General features: G+C 48.0%; 4 protein-coding genes across 4 annotated transcripts; 2 read left to right on the top strand and 2 right to left on the bottom strand.

Moving 5' to 3' along the window:
- Window positions 1-591: 591 nt before the first annotated feature.
- VC83_00829 (uncharacterized protein) lies at window positions 592-1,728 on the bottom strand (the record flags this gene model as incomplete). Its single annotated transcript, XM_024464516.1, has 3 exons — window positions 1,216-1,728; window positions 946-1,074; window positions 592-860 (listed from the first exon to the last, which is right to left on the bottom strand). The coding sequence occupies exons 1-3, from the start codon at window positions 1,292-1,294 to the stop codon at window positions 592-594; spliced, it is 477 nt and encodes a 158-aa protein (XP_024327680.1). The 5' UTR covers window positions 1,295-1,728.
- An 818-nt stretch (window positions 1,729-2,546) lies between these two features.
- On the top strand, window positions 2,547-4,863 carry MET17 (Homocysteine synthase). The gene is made up of 4 exons (XM_024464515.1): window positions 2,547-2,734; window positions 2,852-2,906; window positions 2,976-3,059; window positions 3,141-4,863. The coding sequence occupies exons 1-4, from the start codon at window positions 2,685-2,687 to the stop codon at window positions 4,329-4,331; spliced, it is 1,380 nt and encodes a 459-aa protein (XP_024327681.1). The 5' UTR covers window positions 2,547-2,684; the 3' UTR covers window positions 4,332-4,863.
- Window positions 4,864-7,858, top strand: VC83_00827 (uncharacterized protein). Its single transcript, XM_024464514.1, has 3 exons — window positions 4,864-5,023; window positions 5,148-7,193; window positions 7,260-7,858. Exons 2-3 carry the CDS (start codon window positions 5,170-5,172, stop codon window positions 7,366-7,368), a joined length of 2,133 nt encoding a protein of 710 aa, XP_024327676.1. The 5' UTR covers window positions 4,864-5,023; window positions 5,148-5,169; the 3' UTR covers window positions 7,369-7,858.
- A 7,725-nt stretch (window positions 7,859-15,583) lies between these two features.
- Window positions 15,584-20,608, bottom strand: VC83_00826 (uncharacterized protein). The gene is made up of 2 exons (XM_024464513.1): window positions 16,247-20,608; window positions 15,584-15,856 (listed from the first exon to the last, which is right to left on the bottom strand). Exons 1-2 carry the CDS (start codon window positions 20,205-20,207, stop codon window positions 15,747-15,749), a joined length of 4,071 nt encoding a protein of 1,356 aa, XP_024327677.1. The 5' UTR covers window positions 20,208-20,608; the 3' UTR covers window positions 15,584-15,746.
- Window positions 20,609-24,820: the final 4,212 nt, after the last annotated feature.

Here is a 24,820-nt window from a genome sequence, read left to right as displayed (position 1 = left end):
GAAGCTATAGATATGTCTAGTTCATCTGATTCCGCTTAGTTATAGTTAATTTAATATGTTATGGTTGATTTATTGATATTCAAAGTAGAATGCCAATGAAAAGTGTCCGAGGTACTGATATGTCCGACGTACTGATAAACCACGTTAAGTTAACTTATATATAATTCTTAAAAACAATATCTAGATATACAGTTCTTATTCCCGAAAATCCTTCCCTCAAAATCGCTCAAGAACCCCCCCCCGAACCCATGCTATGTAATCCCCTCCCTTCCATCCTTCCCTCCATGTATAGAAAGCGACAAAAAGCGCCTCAGGTATATGAATCCTACAAAATTCTTATATAACCACCCATAAAAGTCCCCCCACGCCGTTTCGCGCCATGCCGCGTCGTTGTTTGTACATGCATCCATCTGTCTCTGGCGCTCTCCCGGTTCGTATAGTATGCACACCGGGGAATGTCGTCGTCGCCGCCCCCTCCATCTTGGCCGTGTCTGTGTGCCGCCCTCGCGGGTATCAAAAAAATCATCGTCCCCCTGCGTCTATATATCGCCCTTTCACCAATCCACCCCCCCTCCTCCCCATCAATATAAGCTACGCCGTCCCCACCCCCCTCATCTCGACCTTCCCCCCACCCTGTCTCCTAAAGCCCCCCTTAAAGATCTCCACCCCCACCATCACGGTCGAGATAACCCATAACACGAAGCCGAAGGAGGCGGCGCCCACGTCGGCGCGGGCGGCGTTGCAGACGGAGCCGCGGCAGAAGAGGAGCTTGGAGAGGAAGACGGCGAGGGCGATGAAGCCGGAGAGGTGGAATATGGTTGTTAGGGATTCGAGGGCAAATGCTGCGTAGGGGTGGGAGCCTGTAGGAACAACCAATCGTTAATTTCTTGTTCCCTAGCGGAGGAGGGGGAAATGATGGGGCAGGTTGGGGGGGGGAAGGCATACCTCTAGGCCACCTCCTCGGCACAACCTCCAAATAGAAAATACCCAGCAAACTCCACACCCCCGTAAAGATCAAGAAGTTAAACTGTGACGGCGATGCGGTCAATGTATCTGCATCGTACCAATGCGCCACTACCTCTCGTTAGCCTCCCGTCCCCCTATCTATATCACACCACTCTCCCGATACCACTACCGCCAGCAGTCCACGCCGAACTAGCACCCGCCCGCGCCAAACTCGGGGTCGCGCGCAAAAGGGGGGGGAAGGGGGCGTACCATATGAAGAGAGGATGAGCACAGCGCTCGCGGTGACGAGCTGCAAGACGCGGAGGGGGGAGAGGAATGCGCAGCCCATCGTCGTCGTGGTGTTTGTCGATTGCGGGCTCCGGTCGTGGTGGGAGATTAGGAAGATGAGGTGGTGGTCGTTGGGGAAGTGGTGGTTTTTTTTGGGGGGCAGGTAGGATTGATGGATCAATGATCAATAATGATCAATGGGTAGGGAGGCGGGTGGAGAGAGGCTGGGAGGGTATTGTGGGTACCTGGGGTGGTGATAAGTGGATGAATTCATTCGTTTCTGGTATTAGCGACGGTGATGGTGAAGGCGGTTCCGGAGACGTGGTGTTGGCAGCGGCGGAGATGAGGGTCTCAGTGGTGGTGATGCGGGTGATGCAGAATTAATTATGTTCGTTATTAATGTGTCCATCTATACGTATATACATTAATAATAAGCTGTCGATATTGTTAATAACATCTCTCCTTCTTCTCCATCAACTTCACCACCAACAAAACGCTGAAATGACTTCTCACCTCTTGGCAACTTGTCTCCCTCCAACTTACTTACCATCTTACTACCATCTTCCCTCCCAAGCTACTTACTTACTTACTACTACCACCCATCTTCCCTTCTACTTACTTACTATCTTCCTACCATCTTCCCTACCAATCTACTTACTTACTATCTTCCCTCCCAGTCTACTTACTTACTGTCTTGCTTACTATCTTACTTACTATCTTATATCTTACTACCATCTTCCCTCCCAAGCTACTTACTTTACTACTACCACCCATCTTCCCTTAGTCTACTTACTTACTATCTTACTACCATCTTCCCTACCAATCTACTTACTTACTATCTTCCCTCCCAATCTACTTACTTACTATCTTACTTACTTCTTCCCTCCCAGTCTACTTACTTACTGTCTTACTTACTATCTTATATCTTACTACCATCTTCCCTCCCAAGCTACTTACTTACTACTACCACCCATCTTCCCTCCCAGTCTACTTACTTACTATCTTATTTCTTCAACATCTTTCTAGTGTCGTCATTCAGGGGACGGGTGGGCGCCTTTTTTTTTTTTTTTTTTTTTTTCTTTTTTCTGACACTCTCTGTCTATCCCGTTCTTGGGTTTTTGCATGTTTAGGAGTCCTCATATTTTTGTTCCATTGGTGGTGATGTTGGGGTGTTTGAGATTGAGGGGGGAGGTTGGAGGGAGCTAGAGCCACTCAACTCGGTTTTCTGTTGGGTGGCCTGGAGGGTGGTGACCCTTATTGCGTGATCGACGGGACGCAGCCGCGTTGCGTGCCGCCGACATCGCCTTTAGCCCTTTCATCTTCAATCATAAACCTCCTTCCCTGCCCCAGCCCTACAAAAAGCTTCCCAGACCTTGCAAGACTACTCTAATACCTCGAGTATATTACATACCTTTTATATAGCTTTTTACGACAAGTTATAGACAGCAATCATGGCAGAGGGACTCAGCAAGAACTTTGAGACGTTACAGTTACATGCGGGGTAAGTCGTCTTATCGTGGTGGGATTATCGTGGTGGGAGGGCGATTACTGAACCAACGCTCCCCTCCATTCCCAAGAAATGGAGGCAGGGACTTGAGAAGCTGACTAGATGATTTAGCCAGGAGCCAGACCCAACGACGAATGCGCGCGCGGTGCCAATTTATGCGACTACGGTAAGGAAATACCTGGGATCCGGGGGACGAGGACTTCTGATGGTGATAAAGTGCTGACGGGTCGTACAGAGCTTTACCTTCAATGACTCGGCCCACGGCGCGAGGCTGTTCGCCCTGAAAGAGTCCGGGAACATCTACAGCCGTATCGGTAACGTATGTCACCGCCCTGCTTGTTAGCTGTCACTGCTACCAGCATCTCCACACCCCCAACAACCCCCCGCTAACCCCCCCCAGCCAACCGTCGATGTCTTCGAGAAGCGCATCGCCGCCCTCGAAGGCGGCGTCGCAGCCGTCGCCTCCTCCTCCGGCGCCGCCGCACAATTCATGGCCTTCGCCGCCCTCGCCAAGTCCGGCGACAACATCGTGTCCACCTCCGCCCTCTACGGCGGTACCTACAACCAGCTCAAGGTCCTCCTCCCGCGCCTAGGCATAACCACTAAATTCGTGGCCGGCAACGACCCCGCCAACTTCGCCGCCGCCATTGATGAGAAGACGAAGGCTGTCTTCATCGAGAGCATCGGTAACCCAAAGTACAGCGTCCCTGACTTCGAGGCCCTGGCTAAGGTCGCGCACGATGCGGGGATCCCGTTGGTGGTTGATAACACCTTTGGCGCTGGGGGTTACTTCTGCCGCCCCATCGACCACGGTGCCGATATCGTGGTCCACAGCGCTACGAAATGGATTGGCGGCCACGGCACCACCATCGGTGGCGTGATCGTTGACAGTGGAAAATTCGACTGGGGCAAGGCCGCGGCCAAGTTCCCCGAGATGGTGGAGCCGGCCCCCGGCTTCCACGGCCTCAAGTTCTGGGAGACGTTTGGCCCGATCACCTTCGCGATCCGCACGCGCGTCGATGTCCTCCGCGATGTTGGAGCTTGCCTAAGCCCCTTCGCGGCATTCCAGCTCATCCAGGGCGTTGAGACGCTCTCCCTGCGCGCCGAGCGCCACGGCCAGAACGCGCTGGCGCTCGCGCGCTGGTTGGAGAAGAACGCGCATGTGTCCTGGGTCTCGTACCCCGGGCTGGAGAGCCACCCCACCCACGAGAACGCGAAGAAGTACCTCGCGCGCGGCTTCGGCGGCATGCTGAGCTTCGGTGTTAAGGGCGGCGGCGCGGCGGGGAGCCAGGTGGTGGATGGGTTTAAGTTGATTTCCAACTTGGCGAATGTGGGGGACTCGAAGACGTTGGCGATTCATCCGTGGTCGACGACGCATGAGCAGTTGAGCGATGAGGAGAAGATTGCGTCGGGGGCGACGGAGGATTTGATTAGGATCTCGGTGGGGACGGAGCATATTGATGATATTATTGGGGATTTTGAGCAGTCGTTTGCTGCTGCGGCGGCGGCGAGGACCGAGGGGGGGAAAGAGGGGAATAAAGATGTTGCTGCCGAGGGGGTGAAGGAGGCGGAGGTTGTGGTTGCTGTTTGAGCGGGTTGGGGGGTTATCTGATGAGATGGATGTAAGTCGTCGCGATAGCGAATGAATGAAAGATTTTATGGGTGTATGTGTACACGGCGCCCCTCACCCATCCATCCTATTCGCCACCAACACGTACATCTGTATTCCCAGCTGAAGAACCATTTCACCACCGGAGCGCATCACACATCCCATCCCATACGGAGATATACTCGGTAGGTACAGACAATTTCTTACAGTACAGTCTTCTTTAGGATACAACCAACCTGCCTACTGGAATTTGTTACCCCACACCAAAAATCCCCAACCCTCGCTTTCACATGAATGCCACGAGCTAACACTCTCCACACTCTGCACAATTCGTGAGTGGTGACGTTCATTATTGGGTGGAGAACAAACTTCTAGTCCAATTAGCGCTCCATAAATCCTCAGCAAATCGGCCGAGCCTCGGTCCCTGCGATAAGTTCGAAATGGTCGGAGGTCCGGCCGCACACCCCCAAAAAGCAAAGCGTGCGGACGACGAGAGTTTCATACTACTCTTCATAGTTATACTATCTCATCTCCTCCTGCACATATCCCTCCTCCTTCTCCTTTTTCAAATACCTACGCTCTCTCGAGATCTATTCTCTCTTTTCGTGTTTCTTCTTTGTCGAAGCCTGTCTCACTTTTTTGGCATTGCGACTTCCTGTGATACACTTCGCTCTGTAAGTCCCGCCATCCCCGCAATTGGAGAAGAACGAAAGAAAGAAAGAAGCCATGAAGAAGGGCAACCCTTCTTCCAAACCAATAACAAACAGCCCCCCAGCTAACCACTCCTCATCCTCACAGGCTACCCAACTAAACCGCCACAATGTCGACCGCCTTCCACCTCACCAAAGACCAGGATGCCAACTACAAGCAGCTGGCCTCCCCCCCACCAGGCCTGAAGCCCTACTCCGTCGCCCTCCCCGGCACCGCCATCGAAGGCCGCAGCGCCGTGTACCGGCACTGGAAGTTCCAGAGCGGCCCGCTCTTCTCGACCATTGACCCGTCGCTGCACACCGCGCACGACGTCTTCGAGGCCTCGGCCAAGAAGTACGCGGGCCGTCGCTGTCTGGGGCAGCGCGGCTACGACGCCGCCAAGAAGACGTGGGGCAAGTATACGTGGGAGACGTATGCGCAGGTTGCGGAGAGGCGTCGCAACTTCGGCGCTGGCGTCGTCGAGCTGCATAAGGGGGTTGGGGTTACGGGGGATAAGTATGGTGTTGGGCTGTGGTGCCAGAACAGGCCGGAGTGGCAGATTGCGGATCTGGGGTGCATGTCGCAGTCCCTCTTCACCGTGTCCATCTACGATACCCTGGGCCCGGAGACGACGGAGTATATCATCAACCACGCGGGGCTGGCGTGTGTGGTTACCAGCTTGCCGCATATCCCGCTGCTGCTGAAGCTCGCGCCGAGAGTGCCGTCCATGAAGCTGATTATCTGCCTGGACCCACTCAATGGTGCGGATAAGCCAGGTAACTCCATGGCCGAGCTGCTCAACACCCTCGGCAAGGAGGTCGGTGTTGCTATCCACTACATCGGCGATGTCGAGGAGCTCGGTGCCAAATCATCTATCCCAATGAACCCACCCCAGCCTGACGATATCATCACCATCAACTACACCTCCGGCACGACCGGCAATCCCAAGGGTGTCGTCCTCACCCAGGCCAACGCCCTGGCCGCCGTCTCGACCGGCAGGTTTGTGTCCCACGGCACCCCCAACGACATCGTCATGTCCTACCTCCCGCTCGCCCACATCTACGAGCGCGTCACCGAGGGCGGCGCCCTGCTCTGCGGCTCCTCCATTGGGTACTTTTGCGGCGACATCGTCGGCCTCGTCGACGACATGAAAGAGCTCAAGCCCACTGGCTTCGTCTCCGTGCCGCGCTTGTACAACCGCTTCGGCGGTGCCATCCGCTCCCAGGCTCTCGAGGCTGAGGGTCTCAAGGGCGTCATGGGCCGCCACGTCGTCAACACCAAGCTGGCGAACCTGCGTAAGCCTGAGGGCGAGGCTACTGTCTTCCACGCCGTCTACGATCGCCTGTACACCCCTAAGCTGCGCTCGGCTTTCGGCCTGCAGAACTCCAAACGCATGGTCTCCGGATCGGCGCCCATTGACCCCCAGCTTCACACGCTGCTGCGCGCGGCGTTCGGAAACCCAATTAAGCAGGGCTACGGCATGACTGAGACGTACGCCATCGGCTCGTGCCAGATGGACTCGGACACTTCCACCGGTAACTCCGGCGGTGTCCTTCCCTCCGTCGAGGTCTGCCTCTCCTCCGTCCCCGACATGGAGTACCTGGTGACCGACAAGCCCAACCCCCGCGGCGAGCTTCTCGTCAAGACCACCGCCCTCTTCCGCGAGTACTACCGCGACCCCGCCGAGACCGCCAAGGCCATGACATCCGACGGCTGGTTCAAGACCGGCGACATCGCCGAGATCGACAGCCGCGGCCGCATCAAGATCGTCGACCGCGTCAAGAACCTCCTCAAGCTCGCGCAGGGCGAGTACGTCTCCCCCGAGCGCCTCGAGAACGTGTACCTCGCCAACACGAACCTGGCCAACATCGCGTTCGTGCACGGCGACAGCACCGAGGCGTTCCTGGTGTCGGTGTTCGGCGTGGATCCGATGGCGTTTGCGCCGTTCGCGAGCGCGATCTTGAAGAAGAGCATTGATCCCCTGGATGCGGCGGCGGTCCGGGAGGCGTGTAAGGATCAGAGGGTTACTAGGGCGTTTTTGGTGGAGCTGGAGAAGATTGGGAAGAAGGCCCAGTTTAACAACTGGGAGAGGGTTAGGAAGGTGCATTTGGCGCTTGAGCCGTTCTCGATTGATAATGAGACTTTGACGCCTACGTGAGTTTTATCCCCCCCCTCCACCTCTGTGAGGACTGGACAGTTCGCTAACTTTTTTTGATGCAGTCTTAAGATGAAGAGACCGAAGGTAGCCAAGATGTTCAGGGATGAGCTGGACAGGATGTACGCCGAGGCGCTGGAGGAGGAGAAGTCCAAGAGCAAGCCGAGACTGTAGAGCAGCCCGTGGTGGAGAGGTTATTGGAGTTGTATAGTTGGAAATGTGCCCATACATACATTGCTTATACGCGCGCGCTTGGCGGTCTTGATGATGCATAGAGACGTGCTGTACATGATGTGCTGTACATGATGCCATTTTGTTCGATTAGAAAGTCATTCTGTATACATTGTAGAAAAGATGAGGTGTACCTGTCTGTTTGTTTTGGCGAGATTGATGTGAGGTCGTGTGCAATCGTTAGGAAGAATGCCTGGGGTGTGTATTACAAATTACATGTCGTGTAGCACACCAAGCTGTCTCAGTGCAGCAGTAGTGGCTGTAATCTTTCAAAGGGTCACATTCTGCCTCATGGACAGGGGATTTATAGTCAACCCTAGCAATTGACCTGATTCCATTCTCTTATTAATCGTTGGTTCTCAAACCACCGCCTGGAGGCGGTTGGCGAAAGCGAACTAGGACGCGAAAGCGATTATGGGACACTTCGGGAGCGGACTCCGACGACCATGAACACGACCGACAACGAGCACAACTACAACCACAACTATGCCGGTAGTTGAAATAAATAAAAATGAAGCTCTTTTAAATGCCATTGAATTTTTAAATGAAAACCCAACAGAGAAGAGTGCTACAGTAGCACGGATGTACAGAGTAAACCCAAGTACGCTCCGGACTATACGACTACGACAACGACGCGCATCACCACAACGCACCGCTGTGCCACGCGGAGGCCAGAACAGAGTACTGTCTGATGTACAAGTTACAGCTATACAAAGATACATCTAACGCTCATACGAAAATGCGTACGGTGCAACTAAGCCTATGGTGTTCAGTGCCATCTGCCAACTACGTGCAGCAGAAACTCCAACGTTTGCACCACCGTCATAACGGTGGTTCCAGACATGGATTAAGACACAACAACACAACTTCCATACAATAAAAACCCAGCCAATTGAAGCAGCACGGGTTGCATCTCATGAAGTATCAGCTATTAAAGAATGGTTTTATGAATTTAAAGATGTGTGTAATCAACTAGATATTACTGCAGGTGATATCTACAACTTTGATGAAGTGGGATTCCATGTAGGAATGAGCACTGGTGAACATGTGTTGGTACCATCTATAGTAAAGGAGGTAAGTTGTTTCTACTTATCTTACTTTATATTCTAATATTTATAGCTTTATATACAAGCTCCAGGGAACAGACAAAGACTTACAGTTATAGAGACAATTTCAGCTGCTGGCATTGCACTTCCACTGTTCTTTATTATACAAGGAAAATTACACATCTTATCCTCAATGGCCATAGAAGTCATTCAACTCTAGACTTCGACCTATTCTGTTTAGAGCACTTGTTCGATGGCGTATCGGTGATCTCTTCGTAGTCGGAAATTATCACTTTCATTTCCATCGAGCGTCCGCCTGCACAAACTAAAGCAGACTAGTAGGGCCCTCACATACACTACAGAATTCCAAGATATGGCAACTAAACCAATTAGGATACCCACACGCTCATTAGCCACTATTGTTGTGGACTAAAGAGACATGTCCATATGGATCTTGCGTGTATAGAACATCAACCAAAAGACATGGTCTTGCTCATCGAACATACAGTCCAGATTGACATCCAGCTGTATGGGTTCTAGAAGGAACAACAAACTTACGACAACCCAAAGAAGAGTTACAAGTATCGAGGTAACGAAGGTCGAAAGAGAGACAACCATTCTCGAGACAACTGATGGTTAGACCCTATGGAACTCAATGCCACCTTCAAGGAAGGCAACCGCCTACACAGCCCTAACAAGGAGCAACAGCTTAAGGAACGGCTCTACTTCAATTGCAACAAGCCTAGATACATGGTGCGAAAGTGCAAGCAATCAAAGAAAGGGAACTATAGACAAAAGTATGGCAACAGCTCAATGCCACTTAGCAAGAAAGGCAGACAACTTAACACCACATTTATCAGAATGCCTAATTAGAACATGAACAGTGAAGACACTGAAGAGGAGGCAATGCAAGCAAACAATCAGAACCAGAATCGCTTACCCCCTTAGAACAAGAGGCTTTTGACGAATTAGCGCCAAAACCATCTCTATCACCACAATATACGAAGATCATGCGAACTATGACTAAGTTTGCAAACGAAAAAATCAAGGAGAGCAAGAGCAGAGCAAATCTAGAAAGAATTGAGGTTTTATACAAAAACTCGCTTTAGAAGCTTCTATGCTAGATTATATTTGAAGATCGAAGGGAAGACTTGTGCAACTACTACAAGTGCTTAAACAGCACTCATGAGACGTTCGGTAGTTGCGAAGCAGTTATGGAGTTAGAGAACCAACAAACAGAACAGATTAAGACAAGCATTACGAAGATGGCAAATCTTAAGAATTCAACTACAGTCAAGAACTACTACTAGGAATGCATAGGAGACCTAGAGAAGTATAACGACAAAGCATGGGAGTGTAACACTGACTTCTAAATGATAGAAGACACAGAGGTTTCTTGCATAAGGTTGACTTGACAGAGGAGGCAGGGGATTAAACACAAAGGCTTTCCAAGTAACACGTTACAGTATTGTAAAGAATACTATATTGAGTTGAGCACAAAGCTCCTATCTAAGAAATAACTATCTACTTATATAGTGGCATCGTGCCAAAGGGAACTGTAAGGAACTGTACAAGTTCTAACAGTTCTTGTAGTTCCACCCTAAGGAACTATAGGAACTGTAGGAACTGTATGAGTTCTAACAGTTCTTACAGTTCCATCCTACAGGGCGTCATTGTTACAGCTAAGTGCTAGTGCTATGGCTAGCGCTTACGGCTGCAACCTCACGTGATGGATAACATTGGATATAATGGATATTATGTTATCCATGTTATCCACAGCGATCCACAGAATGTCATGTGATGGATAACATTGGATATCTTGGATATTATGTTATCCATGTTATCCATGGGGATCCACAGAATATCAGGTGATGGATAACATTGGATATCATGGATATTATGTTATCCATGTTATCCACAGATATCCCTTTGGCACGACGCCACTATATAAGTAGATAGTATTTCCTTAGATAGGAGCTTCGTGCTCAACTCAATATAGTATTCTTTACAATACTGTAACGTGTTACTTGGAAAGTCTTTGTGTCTAATCCCCTGCCTCCTCTGTCAAGCCAACCTTATGCAAGAAACCTCTGTGTCTTCTATCATTTAGAAGTCAGCATTACAGTCATAGGGTCCTATAGCGTGACCCACTCGGCACTGTAGGAACTGTAGGAACTGTATGAGTTCTAACAGTTCTTACAGTTCCATCCTGTAGGGTGTCGTGGGGTCCTATCTCGTGACCTACTCGGCTAATAGCTCTGCTGATAGCCGTAACAATGGATGGCATAGAAATCGCCCCCCTCATTATCTTAAGGGCTAGAATGTCCTATAGAGCTGGATTCTAAAGGAGGTTATAAGCAAATGGCACTTCTCTACAAACACAAAAGGATGGACATGGACAAGCAATCTTCATGGATTAGAGTGGCTAAAACACATTTTTAAGCCCTCTATAAGGGAAAAAGCAACACTTTCAAATGGACAACTACAACAAAGGCTCCTTATCTGCAACGGATATGACAGCCATATTAGCAGAAGCTTCATATCACACTGTATACAGAATCGAATTTCACTCCTTATACTACCTCTACATACCTCACATATACTCCAACCACTTGATGTTGCAATTTTTGGACCTTTGAAAAAACACCTCACAACAGCTCTCTCTCTCCTTAATGAGGCGCAACTCCTATGCATACATAAGTTAGAATGGATGGAGGCATATATACAAGCAAGAGAAGCTGGATTTTCAAACAAGGTTCAATTGTCCATCTTTACGAGGCGTCTCTATGTTGCATTGTAGAGAAAAATGCAATTAAAAGTGAGAGTTTAGATAGGCGAAGAAAAGTGGCTAGCTTAGGGGTGTGGCCAGCTCAGTAGTGAAGTACGTTATATCTTAGCTTTTTTAATGGCATCAAGTTGGCCACTAATGGCTGCTGTTGCTTTGTGATTGTTAGGCGCGCTTTCACCTAAGCTGAGGCATGGAGGAGGTGCAGTATTGGTACTAAGTGTCCTCTGCTGTCTCTTAGAAGTGCGGTTGAGTTTGGATAGTGATTGTGGTTCTTAGGGGTGAGTAAAAGTGCTATCTTAGGGGCCTATATCCGGCTGTTAGGGAGTTGAGGCCTCCATCACCTCCTAGGGATGCTCGAAAGGATCAGGAATGGATAGAGATGGGAGTTATAATGTGTAATTGACTAAAAGTAGAGCCCTGAGGGTCTAGGGGAAAAAGTTGTGAGCAATTTGTCAATTTGAGAAAATAGTTGTAGGTGTAGGGGGTCTCTGGCTACTCTGTCATACTGACATTCGTTGCACTCAATTTGCTATCAAACTCAAGAGCAAACTTAGAAATCTCCTCCTCAAACCTACAAGTCACCATACATATCTTGGCTTATCACACCAACAACAAGAGCAATACTACTCAATGATTAATGCAAACTCTTCTACTACATCTGTTTATGCTACATACATCACGGCATACCATTTGGACATTTATTGAACAAGTTATTAAGAAAGTCTCCTCCTTAAGGGGGTGGGCCAATACTACCACATGGCATATCTCTACCAACTAGAGGCCTAGGAACATGAACGATAGCTCTAGAAGCTTCTACAACCCTCTATTATTCATTACACGTCATCGCTCCTTAGTTACCCACAAGATTGGTTAAGTTATGACATAATTTGTCTATAGGTACTCTGACCTTGGACCTCCTTTTCACTTCCTATAGGCTAGGAACCCAAGAGATGGTTCTATGGGATTCTCTTACGTTCGCTATATGATTAGCAAGCTAGTTGTGGGTCGCACTTGATTTCTAATACATTTACCAAGCCTGGTTAGTCATGGAAAGTCTTGGAAAATGAGAGAACTACACTCCTTTGGCATAAATAGGATTCCCTTTCCTTAAGAAAGGGCAAGCAGACAATACAGTAAATCGACTAGCACATGCTTCTACATCTTTTACAAGCTTCCAAGCATTGATCTTGTTATTCTTTGTTTCTGAAAAGTCAGTGAGGTGCTAACCTCTGACTTACCCCTGAGTTCTCAGACTCAACATTTGTACAACTTGTCTAAACCACTCCACTACATCATACATTTGATTGCTGCATTGTGGAATAGTCAATAGTCTAAGCTACAACCCTTTGGCTCTGTTTCCTAAGACAGTGTGTTGTTCTTAGTAAATATCATCCCCTTCCTTGGGTGGCTAGATTCTCACATCTGGTGCACCCACCATTACATACTCATGGTTGGCGCAATTAGAAAGTAATTGTCAGTGTTCGCACCGACCACCTTACAGGTGGTCGGCAAAAGCGAAGTGCATCCGGAAAGCAAAATTGCATCCTGCCAGCCAGATATCATTAGTATGTAGAATCTAATATAAGCACTATCTAAACAACTAAGTTATACAACCAATTAAGTGATTAAATTATTAAATAAAATTGAATGCTATTCTTACTTTAAAACAACCCTGAATCCAAATTCTCTTCTGTCCTGTCTGTAAATACGTCCTCATCCAAAACCACTAAATCTTATAAATTCAGTCTCATCATCATCATCTACCTGTGATCCTGACCACCCTATTGTTGAAATCAATTGAATATTGGCTTCTTCTTGAATCTCTGACTCCTGTGCAATTTTTTCAGGATCAGGAATTGGATTAAGTAAATCAGGAGGCACCTCCTGCTTTGCTTTTAACAACTGGGTAACCTGCCACTTTCTTAAAAGCTCAGCTTTGCAGGCCTCAACACCATGAATACGAAGCTCCTTTTTGACCTTATTCAAGGCTATTTGTGCTCTGAATTTTGACTTCCGCTCTTGAGTTTCCTTCTCCTTTTTAGCCTTGTCAGCTATTTTTTTTCCAAGCATCTTTAGCTGTTAATGGACCACACGTTGCTTGAACAACATTGCGGCTTTTGACCTTTGCCTTTTGCTGGTTCGCAACCTTTGTAGATAGTAAATCATACTGTACAACAGCTAACTCTCCTTGAGCAAGGACATTTTCAGTACCGCGCGCCCAAGAATCCCATTCTCGTGCCGATGGACTTGACAAAAGGTATGGTATCTTTGCCTGCCAATGCTGTAATTTGAGCTCTGAATGTACAAATTTTGTCAGAGTCTGTGGAATTTGCGGTAGGTCTAGAGCCTTTTCAGACAGTGTATATACCTTCAATTTTTTCAAGGCTTCTTTAGGGTTTATTGGCCACATTCCAGCTTCATGAAATGGTCCTATAATTGTGCCTTTCTTGAATGTTTCCTGGCAGATTTTGCCTAAGTCTCGAAAAAAATGAAGCAATATTGTAATCAATATCAAGATTTCGCATTGCATATTAAATTGCCTTCTTGTGCCAGTGTTTGTAAGGCTGAAAAACACCCATATCAAGCGGCTGCATAATATGTGTAAGATGTGACGGGAGCGGATATGGATGAATATTCATCGCTGTTGCTCGTATGACAAACTCGGGTATTGTATGACTGATATGGCTATCCATAAGGACTTTTAATGGTTTATTAGGCCCAGCATCAGAATGTGTAATGAAATGCTCCAAATAAAGCATTGCCAGTTCGCCATTTGTATACCCAGAATCAGAGAGCAATATAAGCTCATCGCCGCTTAGCTTTTCATGATACCAGGACTCCATATGTTGTCGTCCTTGTATAATAATCACTGGTGGAATCACTTGTCCAATTGCACAGATTGACTCGATTATCGGCCATTGGAACATATATCTTAGTAGGGTCAGTTCAATTATATTTCAATCAATTATATTTCAATGACGATAACTAAATAGGAGGCGATATTGGGTCTTCGGCGGCTTTCAACTTCGCTCGTCGAGTATAGGAATTAAGCGTCTTCGTATTAACCTTATAAATTCGAGCGGCGGTGATTGGCTTTTCGGAAGGGTTCTTGCGGAGGAATTCGAAGGCTTGGTCCATTATACAGAGCAAAATTATCGCAGGTGCATAGTTGAGAGTGGGAAACGTATATATTTGGGTGTAAACCTCGACTCGGCTATGACGGGATGCAATTTCGCTTTCCGGATGCACTTCGCTTTCGCCGACCACCTTACAGGTGGTCGGTGCGAACACCGACGATTATATCACACAGCTCATGGACATTTCTAGTGGAGGAATTTACAAAAAAAAACATCACTCGTCCTTCGGACCGGCTCCTAGCCATAGAGTCTGTCATGAAGTGCATTGAAAACCTAACAAATTGGTCGCCTCTTTTGGGGTCTGTGGAAAAATACGCTCGCAGAAGGTCTGGGTTGGGAACCACAGCCATCTAGACACTAGGGAAGGCATGACTGCCGCATGAACCCTGGGCATTACGCCCCAACTTGGAGCTGGGCAAGCGTCGATGGCGCTATTTCCTACATCCATGCTGGACCTTTGGACATCATCTATCAATTGATCCCTTTAGTGTCGAAAAGTCAATGCTACTTCGGGTTCGATTACAGTGGCTGGCTACCTCGTTCCCGTCGAGCTCAATGTTACTGTTAAGCGCGAAGAGCTTGAAACTCGGTCGAACGGGAAGAATATACCTTCGATTATAAGGTAAAAATCACAAATAGTGAAGGAGTGGTGAGGTCGGTAGACAGCTGATATCAACTGTTGTACGAGTTGCATATGGTGAATCTCCTCCAAAGACATCTTGGGCCGGTAGCTGCCACTGCTTATTAATCGGTAAGACGAGGAGGCGATGCCTTGTCCTCTACCTAGGCCGTTCGTTACGGGTGCCAGGTGCCTGGGAGCGGATTGGAATGGTTGATGGGATGTCACCCACAGTATTCTCAATGTCCCAAAGGGAGATAATTGACATTGTTTAATTTATGGCTAATATTAGAGCTCCATCCTATTTTAGAAGATAATCTATTTAAACAATGTAGAGATTAGGAAATGGCAACTATGTCTTCGTAAATTCAGTACAATCCTCAGAAGTGGTTTTATTATATAAAAAAATAAATAGGAAAAAAAAACTAAATAATAGGTATGATAATAAAGGCATATGTCCTCATTATAGTATAGAATATGCATATAGTTACTCTTTCTTGCCTTATTTATTTATATTTTACAACAAAAAAGGGGCAAAACACTTTAGAAGTTGCAGAAAAGGGGGCCCCTTTTATTTTCTAGTTTCTCATTTATAAAAACTAAGAAAATGAGAGTTTTTATCTCTTTCCATTGCCTCTCCCCCCCCATATCCTCTAGCCACCATTATATTGCTGTTTATTTCTACAAAGACCATTACAGGTTCTCTTAGTTACCCCTGTTGCATTATACACTCATTTCCCATCATTTATAGCCTCTTCCACCTGTTGTAGGGCTTCATATGCTTTCAACTCATTTTGAATGAAGCTTTTAAGATGCTGGAATCCGGCTTTTTCATCTACACCTACATTAAAAATATGATGTTAGCAGATTATTCTCTTAAATACATGGGCAATTCCCCATTTCCATAGTGTAATAGAAATGGAAACCCCTCCATTCATTATAAGAGCATATATTATGCAATATGAAGCAAAACATAGACTGTAAGACCATAAGTAAGATCTGTAATTACTTCTTGTGAGATTATATATACTACAGCCTATAAACAAGACCATAGCATACACCGTCAAACAGGAAGCAATTACAGATCGCAAGACCATAAACAAGACCATTCTGTCTAAAGTCAAGCAGCTACAATGTATACCCCTCTACCACTGTCATAAAAAGCAGGTAAAAGCAGGTAAAAGCAGGTAAAAGCAGGCAAAAACAGATGAAAAAGGAGACAGAGACTTACTGAGAAACACTCCTTTCTCGCCATGTGGAGAGACATCTACCATGTCCACAACATCATCCCAATCTTCATTTTCTTGCTCCACGGCACCAAGATCAGGCTCATATGCGAATTCATGATTATCGTTGAAAGAGAAATCTGCTCCTGATGCCTGGAGCTCAATTGCTGCTTCCAGACTCAGCTGCCCTAGGTGCAGGTCCAGCGCGTAATTCTTCTGATGCTCGGACTCGAGACAAGGTGCAGCATCTCGTGTGGTGGATAAGACAAGCTGTTTCCCCTTATACCTCTTATTCTGCTGCATCACAACCTCCTCCAGAGGCTCTGCATGCGGATCTCCACCCTGGTGAAGCTGGCGACAGAACAATCCCGTGCCCACGTAATTTTCTCCCTGCACCGCGCCAACATAGGGATCGGGATGGATAATAACCTGCCCAGCATCCACATACCGCTGCGCCATCTCCCTCGCAGTTGGCTCTGGGCTCGGCTCCACAAGATCCCCACCCCCATAATCTGCAGACCTCGGAGCCTCGTAATGTGGAATAATCGGCTGTTGGCGGCGCCTCGCGGGGAACTCTTCATCCTCATCCAAGTCTCCGCACCTCAAGACATTCAGTTTCCCCGTCGCATCACCGACGAGGAGACGAGAATGGTCGCTCGAGAAAACCCCAGCTGAGATGCCGCCGGATAATGTAATCACATCCGCAACATGCACTTCAGCGGGGGGAGCACGCACATTCCATGCTTTTACAACGCCGTCCGAAGACCCGGTGTAGAAACGGTCGGGAGTACGTCCCCACGCGGCGAATTTCACACCGCTGTCTACCCGCTCGTGGTCATTGTCTTTGGTCCCGCCGTCATCCTGCGACTGATCATCAATTGACTTGCCATGGCCTAGAACATGGATGGGTTTCTCCTCTTGCGCACTGTCCCAGACATATGTATTCCCGTCCGTACAGCTAGCAGTGAGGTAGCAGTGCAATGGGCTATTCAACATCAACGTGATCTCATTGATATCCACTGCGCGACAATCGAATCTCTTGGTATGGCTGAAGGTGCCAATCTCCGTCTGGCAAAAAATCCGCAGCTGCGTTCGCACCCCATCCTCATGCTCCCCCGTCGCTGACGTCGCGGCTACGAAAACAGGCAAAGTCGGGTGCCACACCACCTCAAACACGTTCTGAGTGCGCGCTGAAGTTATGAGCACGCGCGTCCCGTTGTTGGTATCCCAGAGGCAGAGCTCGCCCGTATCTTCGACTATTTTAGGCACTTCGTCATGCACATCGAACGAGCGCGGCGAGTATCCGGTAAGAAGGAGATGGGCTACACTCGGAGCCTTGCCCCACTGCAACGTTGACGGGTAGTATAGCCAGGATTGCCGGCTTCGGAGTTGTTCAGCTGACTGCTCATCGGCGCGGGATCCAGAATACGACACGAATGGGGAATTGGAGACATCGTCCTCGTTCAAGTCGTAAACGCGGATGGCGTCGCTGAAGACGTCGGCGGCGGTGGCGATTTTGCTGTGATGCGGTGAAGTGACGACAAAGTTTATAACACCGCCATGGTGCCAAGTCCCACATAGGGTCAACCCAGATCCGTCCGAGTTGATATCCCAGACCTTCACGGTCTTGTCAAAGCTCCCTGTCAGCGCTTTCTCAGAGCCTTCATGGAACGCTGTAGCTGTCACCGAACAGTATAGGTAAGGGTCTTGCGTTTCGCGCATGGACTCCAACGCGTTACTGCCCTTCTCGACAATGGGCCGTATGATTCGGTGTCCAGAGACCGACCTCAGAAAGCTCTTCTGGACTGATCCCAGAGCCAAATTGCCGGGCTTGTTATATTGCTGATTCGATTCATCAGAATGCGTAATCGCACCACACACAAACTTATCACCAGACAGCCAAGTGATCGTAGCAATATCTCCAGAACAACCAGTAAACTCAATCTCCCGCACAATCGCATCATCCATAGATGTGAGAATGCGGGCTTTGGTCGATATACGGGCCCGTCCGAACGTCCCACGAGACAGCTCTCGCTCACGCATGATGGCTGATATCGAGGTATGGTTATTGCGTCTTGTGCCCGTGCCCGTGCCCAATTCTCTGGATTTCGGTGCGACGCGCAATACAGCAGTTGTTCCCGTTGCGAACTTGGAGCCATTAGACATGTAGCCTTGCCATATATCCTTGCCAAAATCGTCAAGGAAATTTCTTAGGCCATCCTCGCCCCGTTGCTTTATAAGTCGTGCGCCTTCATCACTTCCCGAAGACTCTTGCCGAGACTTCACTATCATTTGAAGAAGGCTTGGATAAATCTTGACGCTCCCATTGATAATCCCGAGCCGCTGCCCCGGGGGCTTCGATTCGACATGATTTCTGTGCCACACACCCATAACATTGCGCACATACTGCACTTCTTCGCCTGTGAAGTCCACATGCACGATAAGACCATGGATCACATGCTTCTCCGGCGGAGTTAAGCATTGTTCCGAAAGACCCCTAGCGATGTCTTTGCGCGCCGATAGACTGATGTAAGGCCTTGGGGCTGCATTGGCGGCTAATCGCAAGGTTTCAACCTCTCGAAGGAGAGATTGCTTCGCCGCCCCTTCCCGCGTGTCCGAGCGAAGTGCCCGTGCTTGTTTTTGTTTCTGGATGCGATTGCCCTCCCCACGCTTTCCGAGAGTGTGAGCGTTTGCTGGCTTTCCAAGAGCAGGTGCACGCGACGCTAAATCAAGTTTCCCATGCCGATATGTTTTCCCCTTCTGCCTCTGCTGGGGCGTTGGATCAAGCGGTTCTTTCGCGGGAGACTCGACGGTATAAGACGTGCTTGGGGACGAAGAGTCGCGCTTCTGCCCAGTAGTTTCCCCTGCCCCGAGCCTTTCAACAGCATCCTTAAAATCATCCTTCTCGGACTCGCTGGAGCTGCCAGAAATCAATATTGGCTCAGGCGGTACGGCCTGTTTCATCTGCAGACGAGCTGTTTGCCTGCGTGCTACTGGAGGTGCCTGCAGTCTGCTTTTTGGGCCTTTTCCCAATTTGTGGACGTAAATCTCGACCAGCAAGGCACACTTATCAACGAGCCTTTTCCTCATCGTCTCAGATAATACGCCCTTATTAGAAACCAGATGCGTTTGTAGATGAATATCGCAAAGATTAGTGGCAACCTGCCGCCCGATATTCTTCTTCGTAGCCTCGTCAAGGCCAGCCCCCAATCTCTCAAGGCACAAGTGTATTCCCGGGAAGATAACCCGCTGCAGCACATCCTTCGCCCCCTTCGGCGCAGGGCCAGGGTTGGGTGTCCCTAGGCCTCCATTTGAAACTGCCGGGAACTGTGCATTGAAACCTTGTTGTGCCCGTCCTGCACTCGGAACCCCCGGCAGCTGCGGCTCGGAATCCGAATACGATATCTTCAGCGGCCTCGCCTGCGTCTGCAGCATCTCATACACATCGACCTGGCCCTCTCTCGCTGTCGATGGAGTGGGCGGTTTGCTCCTTCTCCTAGCCGTGTATGGTGCCACTTGTGCTGCCGCTGGCGGCAGTATGCGTGTTTCCGCCCTGTCCGCAGTAGGACTCGATGACGTGCCAGTGCCATTCCGCCCCCCCGCAGCGACTTTCCTTCTCTTCGCCGAGCTCTCAGCGGACCTCGACGCATTCGGCGACAATCTCAGCCCTCTCAAATGTGTTTTCCTCCCCGCAATCACAGGTGTATGTAACTTCGGCGGCGGTAGCGCGCCCGGAATATCGATTGGCGACGGCAACGCCCCCGGCAGCAATATGCCACTATGTGACTGGATCACAAAGTCGTTCTGAGGTTTATGTGGTGACGGCAAGTGATATGGCAGTGTAGTCGTCCCTGTGAACTCCGGACCGGCAGCATTAGGCGCCCTTATCTGTGTTGAAGTGGCGGCGGGCAATCCATCGTCGCTGTCGAGGGTGAGGTCGACGAAGGGGATGTGCGCATGCGCCATGTTTGATCTGTGGGAGGGAGAGGAGAAGTTGGCGCTTGTCCACTTTGTCTCCCTGGATTCTCCTTGAATTCAGTAGGGGGGACGGGGTAAAATGAGCCTGGGAAGAGGGGAGGGGAAGTGGGGTGTCGCGTGAACTTCCTCCTCGTACCTTCTGCTCGACAACTAGATCGCGCCGTGACGATCTGCTGCTAGAAGGCGATTCTTGTGGCGGGTCATGGCATGAAGGTGGGGTGGGAGTGAAAAGTGGTATGAGTGTTTCTTTGCAAAGAGGAGCGGCAAGGCAGCAGGCTCATTGCCTTTGGAATGTAGTGCTTTGTTTGTGAGGCTGTGAATGGGGCGCGGCCTTGACGATCGCGGTTGCGGTGGAGGGTATAAAGAGATGTCGGTTCAATGATGTTCCGTGTAGATGGGATGGATAACGCTGAGAGAAAAGGCTACCAAATGAGTTACGGAGAGGTCACGGGGACACGTACCACGTGACCCGACCCATTAGAGGCTGTTGAACTAGCAAAAGTGAATACAGTCAACTTCAGTTAAGTCGATACAATTGGTAACACGTGTAAATATCGTAAAAGTGAAAATATCGTTAGATTGAAATGCCACGTATTATGTAATCCACCTATCTAATGTCTCCTAAACCAAGGAATTAAGCTGGATTGCCTCAATTTCACCCTCTAAACACTCTAATGCCCTGAGGTGATAGGCTTAGAGAGCATCCTAACACTCCATATACTCAACCAGAACTTTAAGGGCATTGCGAGCATTAGAGGCTGAATAAACAGCCTCTTTAGTCTTAGGCTCCTCTTCTTGCTCATCATTTTGAGTAGGATCACTAAGATGCTCATTGTCATACTGACATTCGTTGCACTCAGTTTGCTATCAAACTCAAGAGCAAACTTAGAAATCTCCTCCTCAAACCTACAAGTCACTATACATATTTTGGCTTATCACACCAACAACAAGTGCAATACTACTCAATGATTGCTATAACCCTCTATGATTCATTACACGTCATCGCTCCTTAGTTACTGGGCCAATATTTGCTTAGCGGTTGTAACCTTGGTGGCTAAGGCTACACCCGTAATCCCCATAACAACCGTAATAACCGTAATAACCATAACAACCATAACAACCATAACAACCATAACAACCATAACAACCATAACAACCATAACAACCATAACAACCATAACAACCATAACAACCATAACAACCATAACAACCATAACAACCATAACAACCATAACAACCATAACAACTATAACAACCATAACAACCATAACAACCATAACAACTGTAACAAGCTGTGATAAGCTGTGAGCTGTAATCGTAACAGTAGCAACACCTGAAGCTGTTGCTTTTGGTAGCAGGGTTTGAAGTTGTTGTTTTTGGCAGTCATCTTCTTCGTTCCTTCTGGTCTATCTCCTGGTCTATCTCCTGGTCTTCGAGTTAATGCATCTGCTTTTCTGTTCTGTTTCCCAGGTCGATATATTTTTGAAAGTTAAACCTTGACAGAAACTCAGCCCATCGAGCTTCCTTCGAGTAAGCTTCTTTGTTGTCATGACTAGCAAATCAATAATACAGAAGTTACAACAGATGAGGAGGGTATACTACGGGAGATTTTGGATGAGTGTAATGGTGGGTGCACCAGATGTGAGAATCTAGCCACCCAGGGGAAGGGATGATTTTACTAAGACAACACACTGTCTTAGGAAAAAGAGCCAAAGGGTCGTAGCTTAGACTATTCCACAACGCAGCAATCAGGTGTATGATGTAGTGGAGTGGTTTAGACAAGTTGTAACAAATGTTGAGTCTGAGAACTCAGGGATAAGTCAGAGGTTAGCACCTCACTGACTTTTCAGAAACAAGGAGTAACAAGATCAATGCTTGGAAGCTTGAAAAAGACGTGGAAGTATGTGATAGTCGATTTACTGTATTGTCTGCTTGCCCTTTCTTAAGGAAAGGGCAATCCTATTTATGCTAAAGGAGTGTAGTTCTCTCATTTTCCAAGACTTTCCATGACTAACCAGGCTTTGTAACTGTAGTCAACGTAAGAGAATCCCATAGAACCATCTCCTAGGTTCCTAGCCTATAGGAAGTGAAAGAGGTCCAAGGTCAGAGTACCCCTATAGACAAATTATGTCATAACTTAACCAATCTTGTGGGTAACTAAGGAGCGATGACGTGTAATGAATCATAGAGGGTTGTAGAAGCTTTTGGAGCTATCGTTCATGTTCCTAGACCTCTAGTTGATAGAGATATGTCATGTGGTAGTATTAGCCCAGTAACTAAGGAGTGATGTCATGTAATAAATCATAGGGGGTTGTAGAGATATGCTATGTGGTAAGACAACTGTATGTTATGAGGAATAGCCTCACCTTTCTTCCTTCTTCTTCTTCTTCTCTCTTTAGATTCAATCTAGATTACTTTTCCTGGACTGGCATCATGACCTTTATGACCATCGTAACATAAGATTGAATCCCATTTCTTCATTAGCTCATCCTGAGCAAGAAACTAGAAACCAGCACAAACCTTCGAGCAACAGAACCCTCAAACCAGAAACCAGCACAAACCTTTGAGCAACAGAATCTCCAGAACCAGAAATCGAAACTCAGACCAACCAGAGCTACACATTGAACCAGAACCAGAACCAGAACACAAGAACATCAAATCCAGAAACCACAAGTCAACTCAATACCACACTCAAGCATCAGAACCCAGAACATTATATCAGCAGAATTAGACCTTTCCGTGATGCTCCCTCAACAAGGATATAACTGTGACAGAAGTGCGCTCCTCTTGAGTGGCTCGTACGGCCGACAACTGCATAATAGGGCCTTCACCACATACGTGTCTAGTTCCTGATACCGACAAAGTCAGAAGAAGATCCTGACCTCGACAATTCCAAGGACAAGAAGTGAAGCCTGCTATAATGGCATGCGAGGCACAAGGACATGTCATCCGTGACAGGAGTCAAGATCAAGGACAAGAAACCCAATCTACTACAAGCAATGAGGACTGCTTAGAAAGCCACACCTACAATAGAAGGGAAACACTACTCGAGGATCCAGAACACCAAGCTACCCTTCGCATTTGGGAGCTTAAAGACCTCTCAGTTGTGAGCACCTGGAGCCCACCCCAGAGAGAGGCTGCGCTTCAAATACAAAAGCAGATGATGGAGGATTATGATCATGTCACCCAGCTCTACAATACTACCCTCCAGAAGAGTCGAGAGGAGAAGGCTACATATGATGACAATATCAGCCAGCTACAAGAGGTTATCCAAGCTCATGAGCAGACAATGGCAGGACAAGCTGCTGTTGTGAAATATCTTGAAAATGAGAAGTCACAAAGCAGCACTACTCGCAATAGAGAATCACACCAGAAATCCACCATGATCCCGGACCCTCCTACTCTCACAGACGGAATAGAGCCAGCTTATGACGATTGGAGCATTAAGATAAAGATGAAGCTCGAGGCGAACCTTGACCATTTTCCTACTCCAGCCCTTCAGATGGGTTATGTGCAAAGCAGACTAGGTGGCAAAGCCTCCTCTCACATCAATCCACGCCTTCGATCTACTCAGAACAAGTTTCAAACTGTAGAGGAAATGTTTGAAGTCCTAGACAGAGTCTTCAGTGATCCAGACTGCCACTTTACTGCACAACGTGCTTATAGAAAGAGTTGCAAAGAATGTGTTTTCTGGATGGTCTAACTATCGTATTTCAGGAGAAGAGCTACTGTTATATGCATGATTGTATTGTTCCAGGCTCTTCCAGAAATCTCCAAGCAGACAAAGACCAAAGACCTGTCACAGCTCACCACTGAACAAAGCCAGCGAAAGTGAGAGAAGCGTGAGAGAAGCTTCTCAAAAACAACAGAAAGCTCTTCCAAAACAAGGATAACTTTGCTACCTTTTGGGCAGAGTTCCAGAGACTCACTGTTGAACTGGATTACTCAGAAGAGACCCTCATTGATGACCTCCACCATAAGGTTAATACGAAGATGCAGACTGCTTTAATAGCAGAGATAAATCCAAGCTCTCTTCATGCCTTTGCACAAAAGTGCTTACTGATTCATCAGAATATCCAGAAACTTCAAATCCAAGACGCTCGCACTGTCCCTCGAGTTATTCAGCAAGCCTTTAAGCCACAAGACTTTCACAGTAAGGCTCAGCAGCCTACTACAAACCCACCTGCTAGCTTTAGACCACCAAGACTATATCGTGCACCACATCAGAACCCTGCAACTGAGAAGCTAATGCAGGAAGGCCGCTGCTTCCATTGCCAGCAAACTGGACACCGAGCTTATGAATGTCCTACCAAGAATGCTCAAGTCCACAAAGTTAGCACTTATGATGCTCCACTTTCAGGAAAAGAATAACCTTCAGACAAGACGTCCCTGAAGGTGTCATGACAGCCAGAATTGAACCTTCTTCCTCAAGCTTTGGATTAGATCCAGATACTCCATTCATAGTTACTTGTATGATAGAAAATCAAAAATCAAAGCACAAGCCCTTATCGATACTGGAGCTACTGGAGGAAACTTTGTGAATGCTGTTGACGCAGAACGAATTTGTGAGATAGAAGGCATATCACCAGTAGAGCTTTTAA

This window comes from Pseudogymnoascus destructans (assembly GCF_001641265.1).
Source record: "Pseudogymnoascus destructans isolate 20631-21 unplaced genomic scaffold scaffold_2, whole genome shotgun sequence".
Classification (NCBI taxonomy): Eukaryota; Fungi; Ascomycota; class Leotiomycetes; order Thelebolales; family Thelebolaceae; genus Pseudogymnoascus; species Pseudogymnoascus destructans.
This window is presented reverse-complemented; position numbering and strand designations above follow the sequence as displayed.